The 16,602-nt window shown below is 41.5% G+C and overlaps 2 protein-coding genes across 5 annotated transcripts in view; both read left to right on the forward strand.

Moving 5' to 3' along the window:
* Positions 1 to 2,031, forward strand: part of NISCH (nischarin) — a 29,366-nt gene extending 27,335 nt beyond the window's left edge. The window contains exons 20-21 of the mRNA XM_021533741.4: positions 14 to 175; positions 635 to 2,031. Coding sequence (XP_021389416.4) covers positions 14 to 175; positions 635 to 1,263 — 791 coding nt within the window. The 3' untranslated portion in view covers positions 1,264 to 2,031. The remainder of the gene's footprint in view (positions 1 to 13; positions 176 to 634) is intronic.
* A 6,789-nt stretch (positions 2,032 to 8,820) lies between these two features.
* Positions 8,821 to 16,602, forward strand: part of STAB1 (stabilin 1) — a 52,343-nt gene continuing 44,561 nt past the window's right edge. Inside the window, exons 1-3 of one of the 4 annotated variants that reach the window (XM_085590099.1) lie at positions 8,821 to 8,998; positions 10,070 to 10,199; positions 15,610 to 15,746. In XM_085590099.1, coding sequence (XP_085446225.1) covers positions 10,125 to 10,199; positions 15,610 to 15,746 — 212 coding nt within the window. In that variant the 5' untranslated portion in view covers positions 8,821 to 8,998; positions 10,070 to 10,124. Of the gene's footprint in view, positions 8,999 to 10,052; positions 10,200 to 15,609; positions 15,747 to 16,602 lie in introns of all 4 variants that reach the window. The other 3 variants (XM_077786091.2, XM_085590098.1, XM_085590100.1) reach the window with 3 other exon arrangements.

The following is a 16,602-nucleotide window of genomic DNA, read 5'->3' on the forward strand; positions in this document are numbered from 1 at the left end:
GTGCTCTGCTCAGGTCATTCTGCAGATCACATTGTCACCTGCCTGACAAGAGACAGTTACAACACTCACACCTTCATACAGCAGCTTATGGCAGTCCTGTCACTACTTGCACGCACTCCTTCACCTGAACCAGTAGATAAGGACTTCTACTCTGAATTTGGGAGTAAAAACACAGGTGAGTGGTCTTTTCTGCATGTCATGACTTATTTAGACATCATACTTAAGGCTTCACCTAAACTGTACAGATTAAAAACTCTTTTGAAGGACATTTTTGCAGCAGTCATTTCCTATTTGATGTTTCAACTAAACTCCCTGACTTTATTTATCTTAGATGTGCCTTATGTGAGTAGGATTGTTAAATGTATGTAAGAGTCTTGCACAAGTGAAGTTAGTGATGGCTTTTTACATTCACCCTGGACTTACATGGTTAGAAATTTACAGAAAAGTATGTTGGACTCTGGCAGAGACCTGCAATCCAAATAAAATTATTCCAATATTGTTTATAAGCAAAGCAAGTATCAATAGATAAAAAACTTATATTCTTCAAGCTGTCAAGGGTTGTTTTTTATCCTAGTACATTAAGAAAGTGTTGTATTGCACTAAATAGAGATATAATAATGTATGTTTCTTGCAGGAAAAATGGAGAATTATGAACTGATTCACTCTAGCAGAGTAAAATTTATTTATCCAAATGAAGAGGAAATTGGGGACCTTGCTTTTCTAGTGGCAGAGAAGATGGATGGTTTGACCAATCTTCCATCCCTCAACATCCTTCTGTATGTGTTGGCATTTCAAGTAAATCATTTCGAAGGATCTGCTCAGAACACTAGTTCACTACAACCTAAAACACTGATATTGACCAGCTCTGATTTGTTCCTCTTTGATGAAGATTATATCAGTTACCCACTGCCTGAATTTGCTAAGGAGCCACCAAAGAGAGACAAGTATCAGCTTGCAGATGGAAGACGAATCCGGGATTTAGATAGAGTACTCATGGGGTATCAGACATATCCACAGGCCCTTACATTTGTGTTTGATGATGTTCAGAATCAGGACCTGATGCAGAATTTAACACTGGATCACTTTGGAGAAACTGATAGTGTCCCAAAAGGAAATGCCAAACAAGAGGGCACCAGGAGCAGAGAGATCCAGTGGTATATTTTTATCCCAAGTGCAGAAAGCAGGGAGAAATTAATTTCATTGCTTGCAAGACAGTGGGAGATCCTGTGTGGTAGAGAATTGCCTTTGGAACTCACTGGGTAGTTACTGCACAGCCAAGTGATTTCAGTGTGTATTACAAGGTAAAGCACAGTGAGTAAGTAGATAGCACCTGTCAAGTTCTCTTTGTTTTCATGAGGAGCTGACCTGGACTCCTTTGCTCCCTGCTGCAGTGAATGTGTAATAGTACATAGAGATACTCTGAAGTGTTAACTGGGGACTGACCTTCTTGTACAGTCTATTTTTATGCAATAGTATATAGTGAAAAAAACCACATGAGACATCCTGGGAAACTGTATGGAAAATTTAAGGAGTCAACACTAGATATTCTGTCGTCTGGGGCTGTTAAGGTTTCCACTATTTTTCTGTATATATCAGTCTTGCTGTTCTATACCAATTCTAATGTGTAAATAAGGGTAAATGCTTGTGTATGTTCAAGTGCAATGTTCTTTGTACAAGAAGTATTTTGGGTATGCTGCTAATGCTTATTATTTAATGATCTTATAGTTTTACATATGTTTTTCTTTGAGGCCAAATGTAATTATTTGCTGCCAATCATTAACTTAACAGTACAATTTGAGCCACAAGCAGGTAACAAATTTTCATATGAAACTATTTTCACAGGCATTAATTTTCCTTATCCAAGGATAAAAGAATTGGTTGGTCAAGATCCCCTCAGTATTGTCTTGAAAGTGGAAATACCCAGTGTGGTTATATCAGCATTTTGTCAGCAAATAATGGATTTGTATCTCTGAACACAAAGTCTTTCTTTTGCCTATCTTGTCAATACAAATAAAGTGTAATTTGACAGTTTTCTTTTGGCTTTGTCTTTATTCAAGTTTATATCTTGTGTTTCCAGGATACCATATGGCAGTTCAGCAGCACACATTCTGTTCCTAGAGTGCATAGTAAAGTATGAAATGTGCAGGAAGATGAAAGAAGAAAATAGTTCATTCTACTACCACAAGATTGTTAGTCCAGAAATACATGTGAGTCATGGAAACTGAGGATCTGCAGCCTCTAAACACAATTTGAGGATTTATTTCAAGTACTTTTGCTTATCTATTAGATATTAGGGATTTTCTTTCTAAGCTATCGTGTTTAACTTGGCAGTTACTGTGCCCAACAAGTTTTAGCATGCCCCATGACAGTAAAATCCCTACTCACTACTATGAAGACAGATACTGACACTGAAACAGAATGTTCTATATCTAATGGGATTAAGAAGGGAAGAACAGTTTTGATGATTATGTGGCAGCTGATGCTGCTTAAAACTGCCCTTAAACACATAGAGGAATCTGGGTTGGAAGAGACCTTGGGACATCGAACAATCAAATCTTCAAAAAGATTGCTCAGGGCCTAGTCCAAACAAGTTAAGAGTTTTCTCCAAGAATGGCACTCCATGGTGCTGTTAGGAGTTTGGTGGTTTCACTGAGTATTTTTTCCATGCTATTGCAGAGCTTTTGCTATGCTTTTTGGATTTCAGAAGCTGGGAATGTTGCAGTCAATGCAAGGATGACAAAGACAGAGGCAGCCAAAATCAAATTATATTGCAGGATGCAGTGGAGTTCCCAAAGCAAGCAGAGATGAGGAGCATAGCTGGAGTGCAGCTCTGCTCCCAGTTTGACAGAGGAAGCCCAACTCCTTAAGCTTAGACTGCACTGAACAGTTCAGGTAGTACTGCAAGCTCTTGAAGAAAACTTAATTTTCCTGTACTTCAGAGCTCTTCTATTCTCTGAAATCTCAATGTTGCTGATCTTTATTTAATCTTAACTATCATTGGGCAGGAAAAGCTAATTTCTAAGTTAAACATCCTAGGAATAAAGTAATTAAAAGAAATTTTAGGTCTTCACTAGTTCTTGCTGATATAGCTCTGTTAATCACTTATTAATAATTGTCCAAGGTAACACTTTTGAGGAGCCTGTGGCAACTTAAATAGTCTGATTTTCAAAAGCATTTGAGAACTTGCCAGATGAATGGATAATTTATAAAAGAATATATAAGTGACTAAAAAGGGAGTCTGTAAGGAGTCCTCTGGAACTGCCTGGGATTTGAGCCAGCATGGACAGGTCTGTCTCTCAGATGAGGATTATATTTGTCACTGCTTCTGGATAAGTCAGCCCTGCTTCCATCTTGCAAATAAGGGCTGTTCTGGAGGGGTGCCCTGTGCTTGAGACAGACATGAGTTCTGTTGAGTAAGCAGGGATTAACCCCCTGCTTGTTACGTACTTTTGAGCAGATAAGGCCTCTTTTTTGTATTTTATCATAGAAAAAACACATCTGGTTAAATTTAAAATTATTTTTAAGTTCACACCTGTTTAAAATATAGAATCTGTCCCTTTGGATCAGATTATTAATCCAGGAAATAGCTGCAATTCCTCCTTGATATCTTGGTAAGCATTGATCACATTTCAAGATTAATGAAGTACATACTGCAGTATATTTTGATTCTTCCAGTAACTATCTTACCTGTGGTGCTATCAGAATTGTTTCTTTTCAGGGCATTTTTTCAATAAATCATCTTCTATTCTCTGCTAAGTAGAGCATGGGCTATATAAAGCTTTTTTCCCTCATACTTCACCTCTTTTTCCATTTTTACTTGGTAAAAAAATTAGAAATTACTGCCCAACCAAACCCCAAACAAGAAATCCCCCTCTCTCCTGCTAACCAGATATCTGATCTCTTGCTGCTTTCACAGAATCACAGAATGGTTTCTGTTGCAATGGACTTTCAGAATCATCTCATTCCAAGTCCCCTTCCATGGGCAGAATGCCACCCACTTGATCTATTTTCCAAGGGCCCCATCCAGCCTGGCCTTGGACACTTCCAGGGATGGGGCATCCATAGCATCTCTGGGCTACCCGTGACAGGGCCTCTGAGTAAAGACTTTCTTCCTTTCATCTAATCTAAATCTCTTAAAAAAAAAAATATTAAAAGCATTCCCTGTGGTTGTATCACTGTCTGCCGTGGTAAAAATCCTTCATTAAAAAAACCCTTTAAATACTGATATGGCTGCAGTCAGTCTCCCTGGACCTGATTTTTTCCAGCCTGAACAGCTCATTCTCCCAGCTAGTCTCCAGAGGAGAGATGCTCTGTGTTAGAACCTGCTGGAGTCAGTGCTTTGTGGGTGTGCATTTCTGTTCATTTAAGTGCAATATTGAGCTGAAAATTTTCATAAACTGTCATTCTTCAGTGCCAGCTTGTTGTCTTTATTGTCTAATTTTAATGTAGTCTTTTGTTCTTAAATACAGGAATTTATGTTTTCTTGAAAATGTACAATAATTTATCTTGAAACTAAGCTGATTGCTTCAGTTCATAAAGATTTCCCAGAACTTTCCACATTTAGTTTCTACAGAAAGTTCTGCAAAATGAAGTCACTGTCAACAGCTGAGTTCACATAGAAAGTCTTGATTTCTGCCTCTCTTTTTGCAAGAGGACTACAAAGCCCTGCAGGCATATTCCTCTTTAGTAACCCTTTGTCCTCAATTTCTTTCCAGCTTCCAACCCTTGTTCAACATTAAGACAATATTTGAGTAGCTGAAGTTCTGACCAGAAACACACAGAGGCAGGTGGGGGGACCTTTGTTAGGAAAGTATCTCCTGAACTCTCAAATTTCTGTGTTCTGACTTTGCAGCTGATTCAATTTTTGCCACCCTAGGAAGACCCAGACAATTATTTTTGTTCAGTGTCATCTGCCAAGGATCTGCCCAGAGGTTTTAAAACTTCCCTTGTATTACAATTCAAAAGTTGTAAATGAACCTCATTAGGAAGGAAAGTAAAGGAGGTGCTGACCTGGGCTACACTGTTTTCTATGCAAGAAGAAATGACAGCGTGACCTGCATCCTGTCTGTCCTGTGTCCATTCCTGTGCTGCTTTGCAGAGCTCTGATCTGCCTGGCTGTGGATGTACTGCACAATCAGGTATTTCCATCAGCCCCTCTGGCTCACTTTCTTGTTCTTATCAGCCCTGATAATGAGGTGGGTTTTTTTAATTAACTAAGTACTGCTGCATCTTACTTGCATTCTGATCAGAATGTTTATTTCTGCAGTACTAACCTTCAAACATACCAAATCTTAGGCAGAAAGTAGCCACATGAGGAAGGATAGGAAGTTGTAGCTCAGAGCAGACCACAAGCTTCTCTTGCTTGATGTCCACCTAATAATTAAGGGCATTTAGTAACTTGTGAAGCTAAAATTTGAGTGAAAAAGGGAGGATGGAAAATGCATTAGATCCAGAAAGCACTAAAAATAGACTGGCCAACAATGGAAAAATCTACCTAAGTGCATGAAGTGCAGTAGCCAGAGTAGATGAGGTGGGCACCAAACCCTTGTGCTTCAGTTTTCAGGGTCTCAGAGGGGATGACAAGAACCCCTAGCATGTCTGAAATTGCTGAAAATGCAGAGCTAGCAGGATTCTGACTCCCATCTCTGTCTGTTCTCAGGCAGACATTCAGTGCTGTCCTTGGCAAACTGTTGGGTACAGCTTGAGTCAAGCACATTGTAGGTCCTTTCTATCCCTTATAGACAACAGGACCTGAAGAATCAGCAGCACTTCATGGGAGGGCTCACTGCCTCTGCCACTGTGCTCCCTCATCAGGTACTGAGTTTCAATAGCTCAGCTATTGAAACAAACAGTTCTACCCAGAATTCTAATTAATATTGGATATCTGTGGGGAATTTGGAGTCTGACTTTCCAGTACAATCCCAGAGCGCTGCTTAATAAATGGGAAAGGTACAAAACTAAAACCAAGAGATGGGAAAATGTTGCTGGTTTTCACTGCAGCCGAACATGTAAAGGAACTCAGAGTCCAGAGAAACTGATAGGCCAGACTTAAAGCACTTATCTACTGATGTTGGAACTGCTGCCCATAGAGGTTTTAGAGTAACAGGATGTGAGCAACCAGGATAATTTCTTTCTGAATTGTACCACAACACTGTGCTCAGACAGCCCTACCTGTCTGCTTGGAATTGGACTACTGTGTCTGTGTGAGAAGGATAAACAGACTCCTGTTCTCTCTGCAATCCTTGCAGGTTTTTTTTTTTTTTTGCTTTTATGAGCAAACCTTAAAATTCCTGTTCCTTCCAACTTGCCAAGAGGAAAGGAAAATTAGGATTGTGTCCTTGCATCTTCACCAGGACCCTGAGGGTATGTTGGATAAATCAGGGATAGCCCCCTTCCTACACACAAGCACTATTGGCTTGGCCTGTTTAATCCTGTTCAGACTCACAGCCTTCTTACACCCTTACAATTCAGAGCAAAGGGACTTAATGTCCTTTCCCAGCTTTGCCAGAAGTGCAGAACAAGAGTCCTTTTCTCTCTGTGGATGTAACCAAATGGTCAGTTCCCAAAGAAGCTGTGTGGCAAGGTGGACTGGATCACTTGCCTTGGCTCTATAGTTTCTAAACAAAAGATTTCAATAGCAGGAAATTGCCCAATGTAGTCAGAGCTGCACACACTTCACAGAGCAGAGCTGGTGACCCAGCATTTTAAAACACAGTGTGTGGCACAGGCAGGAAGGGAGTCTGGGAGGGTTTGTAGCCTTATCCTTTGCCTTATCCAGGTGGGGATTTGGTTTCTTTTCCTGTGAAACAGGTTGAGTAATTTTTGCCAGCAAATTCTCAACTTTAAATGTTAATGTGTACACAATAAAAATTCCAGTCTTACAAATGTTGCTTTAGAGGAGCCAGCTTGTCACAGATGCATAAATAAAAAGAGAGGGAATTTTTCCCTGAGAGAGAAAAATCCTGAGCGTTCCTGCTGCCAACAGTCTGCTGATGAAGGGGGAGACTGAGCCCACCAGGTAAATTTTAAGTGTTTTGTAGCAGTCATCTTGAAGAAGTCAGGGCCAGAATTTGAAGATATTTCTGAGACCCACGTCTGTGACTTCTGCTAAACCAGCCACCTTCTGTTATGTGAGCAAGAGACGCTTAACAGATAAGTCAATCTCCATGCTTTCCAAAACAAATAAATGTCCATGTGCGAAACCTCACCGCTAAACACTATCAAACAGTTGACAACTCCTACTGTATGTTTTAAAATTGGATTTGCACAATCCTATTTCAATCAAACATTGACTATGATGTGAACAAAATCCTCCTACCCTGCCTGCACAGGGCCATTTGTGTATTCTGTCAGAATCTAATCAGATATTTACAAGTCTTGCCTACATTTTCTCTTTTGATGAAGGCTCTCTGGCAGATATCAGGATCATGCTTTACAAGATTTTGGGGGTTTGAAATACTTTGTAGAGATGCCTCTGTGCATGAGCAGGTCTAATTGAAATGAGTGAGGGAACTGGGGTTTCTATTTGTTGACAGTTTTGAAGAGTACTGGACTAAACAGTGGAATAAAAAAATTGATCCAATGCATTTTGCTGCTAAGGCATAAAGCTTTTATAGATGTCATCCATAAGAAAATATATTTATCTGCTTAGGAGGAGTCCATTTATGAGAAGAGAACAGAAACTGTGAGTGGAGCAGTAATTTGTTTGGCTTGTTTTTGGTTTGTGTGCTGTTTCTCTGCTGGTGGTGTCATCTTTGATGACACTGCCTGCTGGAACTGCTGCTGAGAACACCTTGGCTTCTGTGCACTGAACATTACTAATGGCTCTTGACCACCTATTAATTTAGAGGTGGTCATCTCACCATCTTACCAATTTCCAGAATCATGAAGATCCCAAGTTGTTGCAGATTTTGGTGTTCCAGCTCCAGCAGCAGTGGTCAGCAAAGTTTCCATTCTCTCAGAGCAGCTCATAGGCAGTGGCTGAAACACACTTTGCTTATGCTGCTTGGTCAGGAAAGCAGGGTCTAATGACAGATGACCTTTTGATTTTTCAGTTTATGCTCTGCTGCTGTACAATGGCACTACTCACTGTTTGCATTTTTAGCCTGTGTATTGCTGTTGTATTGCTAGTCTTTAATTGAGATGAGGTCAGATAAGAAAGCTGGCAGTGAACCTTTTGATGTTGCTGTGAGGCTGATTTATTTAATTCAGACAGGAATTTCACCAAGCATTTCTCTCCCATCCTGGTTTCCCTGCAGTAGGTTAGATACAGTGATGATAAGCAGCAGTGGAAAGCCCTGGAATCAGTCGTTGTGTGTCTTTTCTTGCCCTGTACCGTTTTCAGTGCTGAGCCATTTAGAAAACTGTCTGAAAAACCATTAAAGAAGCTAATGCACCCTCAAGTGCCCCAGGATGAACCATTTTCACCTTAAAAACTTATCAGCTATGTGTGGATGCTGCCAACTTAATCCCTGTGTCATACAGGCAGCTCTTGGAAAACTCAGCAATCTTCACCATCCTCCTGGGGCAGCATGGAGGAGAGGAGCAGCTTCATTCTTGTGTTTCCATGGCCAGCTCAGGGCCGTGACTGCAGGCCAAGAAAACACTGTACACCTTCCATTCTCTACAAGAGTGTCCCCACTGCCCATTCGTGACTTTCCCATCCCACCAGAGCTGGCTGAGCCATGATACCTTTGCCTCATTTTGAAGATCTTCAGGGTACCAAATGGTTTCCAGAGCAGTGTGAACCCTCTGACCTTGACAGGGTGGCACCAGTTGGGCAGCAACAGTCCCAGGGCTGCAGTTGTCCTGTGGCAGGACAAGTGGGCTGAGCTGTCGGGTTGAGCTGTGGGCTGGTGCTGCTCACATGGGTTGCAGTGGATGGTTGTGTGCCTTATCTGCTTCCTGTTAGTGCAGGATATATAGCAGGGCTGGCTGTTCATCATGCTGCTTTTCCCTGTAGCATGAAGGCAGAAGTAAAGCACAGCTAACGGCACCAGTAAGTACAGCGGTTCCTACATGCCTCATATGTTACAGCATGTGTGTCTTGGTGGGGATGCAGGGGCAAAAATTATTAATGCTCTCATTATTTATGTAAGTACAAGAATGGATCCATGGTTTCATTTAGGCACCTCCATGTGCTATTAATGGCTTGAAAATATGAAGGTGCCTCATTGCTTAGTGAGATTTGCTGCTAACAAAAGCAATCCTTAGACTGCTCAGATTAGTGGGCTCTCTTAGCAGACAAAGAACACAGAAAATCTGTCAATAATCAATTTTTTATAAAATTCAAAAGGAGAATATAAATTGCAGAGTGTACCTCAGGTTAGTGTGTATTTTTTTTAATCCTGTTTTGGGACTTTCCTGTTCTGAGTGCTATGGAAGTGCTCCTTGGATTCATCAAGCTGTCAGAAGAGTGTTTGGAAATTATGAAATTTGGAAATTTTGCCATTGCTGCCATAGCATCAGCTTTTCTTGCTGAGAAAGTCAACTATTTAAAATAAAAATATCAAAGCCTGCCCAAAGTGCTTGCTTGCTTGATTGATGCAATGTGCTCCATTCTTGCTCTGAAGCACAGCCTGTCACTTGCATTGCTTTGTTCTTGGAATACTTTGGGATAGGCAGTGCTCAGCTCTCCCTTCGCTTTGAGGTGTTATGGACATATTCACATCAGTGGCAAAAGGAAATTAACTTACTCATCATGAATTTATGGTATTTAAGTTTGCCCATTGGATTTGCCTTCTGTTAAGCATACAGTTAACCTCTTTTTCATTCCAATTAGCTGAAAACTAAGGATTTCCTTCCTTCTGTTTTGAACTGATATGTAAGAGGAAATCCGTAGATGTTCCTGTTTTGAGTAAACCTTTTACTAAGGAGCTCTGCTTGTGCATTTAAAAAAAGAATGGAAAGAAAAAGGCTATGCTGATTCAGAACTAACGCCAGAAGTAGCAGATCCATTTCTGAAGGCTTTGCAGCCAAAAAGCACAGTGCAAAAATGCTCTCTCCCTGTTTACTTTTAACCTCTGGTTTGTCTTGGATCTGATTCTTAGTAGGCGGTGTTATCTTACAGAAATTGCAGCCTCTCTCGCCACCCCTTTTGTGTAAAGGGTCCTGCCTGTAAAAGCATGAAAATGCATCCTCCTGGATTGCTGCTTTTCTTCTTAGCAGCATGCTTCACTCCCACAGCTGACAGTCAGAAGGTAAGTCTGCGGGTCTTTGTTTAAATGTTCATTGAGCAGTTCTTCATATTTGGATGGTAGCATGTTAGGAAATAGTCCTCTCCACAACTCATTTTTTCATTTATGTTTAGTTAGGTGCAGAATAAAATCAGTAAAAACTGTAGGGCTGTAAGGTATCTTCTGTAGTCCAAACTGAGGAACTAAATATAAGGTTGAAGGGAGCTGCTTGAGTTTTAAATCAGATTAAATTCATGTATTTGATTGGCATTGAACTTGAAAGAAGCAACATCAGAGAGAAACATTCAGCATATTTGTCTTCTGCTAGTTTTAGTATGTGGGACAGGAACTTTGTATCCATCAGGACAGATCCGTAAGTTTCCCAGGAGAACTTTACTTTAAAATAATTTTTACAGTCTCATCAATTTGTCCCTTTGCAACAGTTTGTTTCAAGTATATTTCCCAAAAGCTCCTCAGTAAGGATTGTTAAACACTTTCCATTTTATTTCAATCTTGTTGATTTTCTTTTGATCCCTTCCTCTCTGTTCTTGTGTTTAGCAGCAGCACCTAGGAGAATGTGTGATAGCTTTGTAGATTTGTTCTCTAGACTCCATGGTGAGGCAGCCCAGTTCCTGTGGGCTGGAATTCACACTAATCCACATTATATCGTCTCCTGCCATCCCCTTCCTTGTGTCCTGCTGTTGGGGGAGCGAACTGGCCTGCTAAGCCCAGAGTTATGGGGGACATTTGGAAATTCCTGGGGAAGGGAAACACCCTGACACCAAGACACCCTGTAGGGTTGTCTTGTCTTGAATGACACAGCAGGGCCTTGTGGGGAGTAGACAGACCTGTGAGTCTTAAGGACTTGATTTAGAAAAAGCCAGAGGACTGGAAAGATTCTTCAGTGTCAGACCTTTGGGTGAAAGCTTCTGTATAGAATCTTTTGTGAAAGGGCCATAAATGAATACTAGGAAGGGTTGTGGGATCATTACAGCAACTTGAGCATAAACACAAAGTGTTTTTAGGGGTGGATTTCATCTGTCTGGAGACGTGGGTTCCAGGCAGATGGATTTCAGAGGCATGAGCTTGTGTCTTCAGCTGCTGTAGGTGAAAATATAGGTCTCTATATGGAACCACTCTGTTGGTCTCTGTAATCACTAAGGAGTCTGGCTTGGCATGAAACAGTTACATTATTAGGTAGCAAGTACCCACTTACAGAGAAGTTAAATGTTTAAATCACCTCTGGAGCAGTTTCTGTAATCCAGGAAAAACTCCCTTTTAGAGTTTTTTCCTCAAAAATCTCCTCTTTATGGAGAAAGCAAGAAACATTTGCAAGTGTATAATGGGAGATAAGGAAAAAGAAGGATCTAATGAAGCTTTCTCTAGCAGTTTAGAAAACCCATTGGATCTGATTGGAATAAAAGTCCTATGATTCCACAGGAGGTTTTTCTTGACTCACAGGGGCCATTGAGAGAGAAGAGAGATTGTGGGCTACCTGTTACCTCAGGGCTCAGCTTTAATGGCTCAAACATGACAGTGACTTCGTTAGTCTGATTTGGGTTTTCATACCTCTTCCTATGGGCTGGGGAAGATGCAGCAGAGGTGAGACAAATGGAAGTTTTTCTGCTGAGAGGAGGACAATCGAGGCTGTGCTGGAGGAGGAATGGAGAAAGGTGGGAAATGAGGAGAGTGGTCTCAGCATTCTCATGTTTCCAGTGCTCTGCAGCTGAGATGCTGGGAAACCCAGAGCAACAGTAAATATGTTTTGTGATCTCTGTTCATCCTCATGCTACAACGTGTCTTCCTTGAACAAGTGTGAAGAGTCTGTGTGTCCAGGAGCTGCTGCTCTGTTCAGCTTAAGTGTTATTGAGAACTACTTGGGGAGGTCCATGACTATAATGACTCAAGCATGTGTCTACAGCTCTGTTTTGTAAAGGACAAATGCACTGGAAACTTTGTGATTCATGAGATAATGGCTATTTCCAGAACTGGCTCCCAGGATTGTTGGAGCTGAACACTGACGTCCAAATATGTTTTTCTTTCTTCCTTGAGATTTTTGCCATGCAGAAGGATTTGTGTTATGGTTTGGGAGGAAAAGATAAAGAGAGAAAATGAGGGGAATGAAACTAGCCCTTACGAAATACTTCCCAGCATATTCTCATGAGGTGGAATACAAGAAACAAGCACTTAAGAAGTGAGGGACATCTGTTCAGAGAGCAGGGAAGGAAGCATTGCAGCATCCAGAAGCTTTTATGTGTCTCAGCTGAGTGCAGAGAGCAGTGGTTGCTCTTGCACAAGCATTTGAGTGCAGGGAGAGAGTGCAGCAAAGCCTGGAAGACAGAGGCACCCTGGCTCTTGACTTCTTTTGGCTACAGCTAGATGCCTTCTACTTTAAAAACTTTTCATTTTGGAGATATTTGAGAGCATCAGTCCTCCTTTCCTGTTCCTCTGTACACAAACTGACCCAGTCCAGGCTCACAACATCACCTGATCAGAACAGTGACTGTCACCAGGCAGCACTGCTGCATCACAGGCACAGATATTCCCTCTTGCTGCTTCCTTTCCAGTGGCTTTGCACTTAGAAACAGCAGTCAAAGATGAGCCCAAGGGAGCAGTGCATCATTGTTTTCCATGAGGCTGTGCCCCAGGAGCCACTTCTGACTCAAACTTCTGTCTGTCTGTCATCCTTTCCAGAATTTGAGTATCCAGACTGTTGCATTTATGTCCCTTGATTCCCTCTTCTGCTTTCCTAAGAAGCAAAAGTCTCCAGAAAACAACTGCTTCATCAGTTCTGTCACTCAAATTAGCAGGGAAATATATTTTTTTAATACTTTTCCACTCAGCTGTTTTCTTCCTCTTTCCTCCTGCCTGTTGCTGCTGACACAAGCATATTTCCTTATAAAAAGGGGAAGGTCTTACTGGAAAGCTGCCTAAAACTTATCAAGTGTCCCAGTATGGTAGGGGGGATTCCACAATAAGTGTCTTGTCTTAGAGGTCTGCAAGTAATTAAACATGCCAACAGGGAGGAATGGCAGACATCCACCTCTCCTACTCTTCATTTCCACTGAGAAATGGAGCCACATTGATGAAGGAAAGAGAAGGGAAATAGAATAATGTATAAATAATGGTGTCTTCCTCCACCACCATGACAGAGAACACATTTAATGGCCCAGCTGTATCTGATGCCTGAAAGTACACATGAAATAGAAGGTTGGAGAATTTTAATTTAGTGGTTTGTGCTCTACTGTTTATTGGTCTTTTTGATACAGATTGAGTGGCTCAGATACTTGGTAGAGGTTTGTGGCATAATTCTAACTCACAGGAGGGAGTCCACATTTGTATTTCTTGCTCAGGCATCTTCCCATTCCTTTTTCTGAGGCTGTGTCTCAGGGAAGGCTAACCCTGGGATTTGGTAGAACCAAAAAGGCAGGAGCTGTCTGTTCTGTGAGACCCATGTGCCTGGCTTCAACTGGCTCCTTTCAAAAGCCCAGCTTTCATCTGGAGTTCTCATTTAAGATCCAGTCAGATGGCTGACCCCACCAATGGCACTGCTGATGTTTAGAGGCAGAGTTCTCTGGAGGCAGCACCTCGTTTGTTCATCTATGTTGTTTGTCTTCTCTGTTTTTCTCCATGAAAAATGGGAAATCTCTCTCTGCCATGTGTGAGTGGAAGCGTAAGGAACAACAAAGCTGATCTCTTTTCTGCTGGATAATATCAGTAAAGCTGGTGCCCACAGGAGAGATGGAGTTGGTGGATCTCAGATTGGTTCTGAGCTCTTCATATTGCAAGGGAGTTCTTGACATAAGAGGTTCCTAGGGACTCTGCTGCCAGGGCAACTGGAGAATGATGTATGGCAGGAAAGCCTCAGAAGCACAACTAGAAGTTAATATCCATGGGAAGGGCAACCACAGGAATAATTTCCTTTATTGGGCATCATTCTTGCATGTATGGCTGCAGAAGGTGGATCCATAAACATGAGAAAAAGCTCAATGACTGTAGTGAGAGGGAAGGAGTTGGGAAATATTCCAGGAACATGTCCCTGTGGACTTGAGATTGAAGGCTATCTCTCAGGAGGTTTTCCTGACAGGATCTGCTGCCTATCACCTGGGAGGGCCTTCCTGAGCTCTTGATAACTGCTGGGAAGCCACAGGCTTCCTCCCTTGTCTTGGGGCAAATGTATATATTTGGGGTTAAGTTCAGAGGAAGCAAAGCTGAGATTGCTGATGGGAATCCAAAACAAGGAGTTCTGGGGACAGGAGGGCTGCTGCATTAACAGCATTGTTCAGGATTGGCTTTGAAATTCCAGATCAAGGCCTCCTCCCAAAATTTGATCTAATGTTTTTATTTTTAGAAAATACAGAGCCTGTAGAGGCACAGTTGAGATGAGCTCTGGTTTTTTTTCCAGTCAATGACCTTTTGGGGCATACACAGCTCATGCCTCCCAGCTTTTCTCTGTCATCAGCAGTGACAAATACTGTCTTTTTTTTTTCAAAATTACCAATGAGGTTTCCATGCAATTGCTTGCTTCCAGAAGTTTAGAAATTCAAGGAAATGCTTTTGGAACAAAATCACAAGTTTTAATGACAGACTGGCATATGATGATGATCATCCACTCTTGAGGGTGTACTTTGTCATCTGTGTTTCACTTGAAAAAGCAAGGTTGTGCAGGAGTGCAGGAAAGCCTGTGAGGAAAACCAGACCCTAAAGTCATTCTGGTTGGGTAGAAGGACTTACTGATTTATTCACCAGCCATGTGATATATCCAAGTGTCCTACCTGATCTTCATGCCAATGTTTATGGAGTCCTTCTCACCTGGGGTCAAAGCATGGAGGTGTTCAAAGAGGTGCAGAGCACCTTTCCTTTTTATCCACCTCTCTGTGCCTCCTCACAGACAATTGCCATGAGAAATATTTCTGTGAGCAGCTCCTGGCTCTGGGAAATAGACTGAACTAGCACAGTCAGCTCTGCAGACCCATGGAACAGCAATGAACTGGATTTTATCAGTGACATGGAAAAGATAAATGCTGTGTTGCCTTTTAATTCAGTGTCTTCTGGCAAGGGTTATTAATTCAGGGTTTGTCCTCACACACCGCTACCACATGTTTGTAAAAGATCAGCTGAAATTAGAAGTGCAGAGTTGTGGTTATTTTAGAAATGGTTAGAAATTTTGCTGTGGGTCATATGGGAAGGATAAGGTTGCTGTGATCTGCCCAGTTGCTTCTAGCTGAGATCCAGTGGATCTAAGCATGCAGCACCATGGCAGGGGGGTTTAGTCCATGGGAGAGTGGGGTACCTCCCAGCAGCTGCACTGGCCACTGCCCTCCCCAGTGATATCTAACAAATGGTGTGACTTGATATTACAAGATTGGCAAGATAAGTGCCTAGGATAGCAAGTTAATCTGAGGCTATTTCTGTTCTGTTTTTTCTTTTTAAGTTAAAATCCATGCGATGCAATGTCAAGACAATGTTCACCTTGAATACAGCATGTACTTCTTGTGCTGCAGTGCCTAAAATGTTTTGTCCAAGAGGCTGGTTAAAGACCACCCAAAAACTAGGGGTGAGGGACTGCAGGTAAGGCCTGTTTCCTAACTGTTATGCTTTTGGTGCAGCCCTTCTGTGCAGGGAGCAGTGTGCTCTTGAGAGAACACACACATGGTTTTGAGCTGTAAAGGTCCATGGAGTTGTTTTCAGATGCATTTATGGCCCCTATTATTGCTGTTTTTGTCTCCTTGCAGATCCCACAGACTTTTTGCTGGGCAGGTTCTATATACACAGAACAAATTAAATTACAGTAACCTCTTAACTTGCCCTAAATAACCTGAGTTTGTTAATCCTGCTGTAGAAATTTAACAGAGGTCTGTCTAGCAAAAAAAACCTGTTTCAGACCCAGAATACCTTAGTGGCTTATTAGGAAAAATATAATTATAGTTCCCCTTGTATATCCTCCCAGCTTCCAGCAATAATCCTCTGAACTTTTAACCTTCCTAGTTCACTTTATGACAATTGCTTGTTCATGTGTTCCTTGCTCATACTCTGTTGAGCTTGGCAGGTAGGAAAAGGATGAAGGAAAACTGAATTTACTAGGAGGCTTTTGTAAAATTAAACACTATAGATTATTGTTTGTGTATGTATTCAGCAGTGAATGTTAACTGTTAATAACTGCCCCATTGTCTGCTCTTTCTCTGATTCCCTCAAAGTTCTTTAAAAATAGTGATGGCAGTTTTGCAGTTTATAGCAGTTTTTGCACATACACAGGAGTCAGATGGAAGCCAAAGCAGCAATGCTATTGAGACAATTTCCAAGTTCCTTTTGGGAAGGATGTGGTGCCAAAAATAAAATGAAGTGTAAGAATAATGTGAGTCTGTGCAACTTTTCTGGGTGTTATCTACTCTCGTGGTGGTTGTTGGACAGACCCGAGAATAGTTTT

This window comes from Lonchura striata, chromosome 12, assembly GCF_050655825.1.
Source record: "Lonchura striata isolate lonStrDom1 chromosome 12, ASM5065582v1, whole genome shotgun sequence".
Lineage (NCBI taxonomy): Eukaryota > Metazoa > Chordata > Aves > Passeriformes > Estrildidae > Lonchura > Lonchura striata.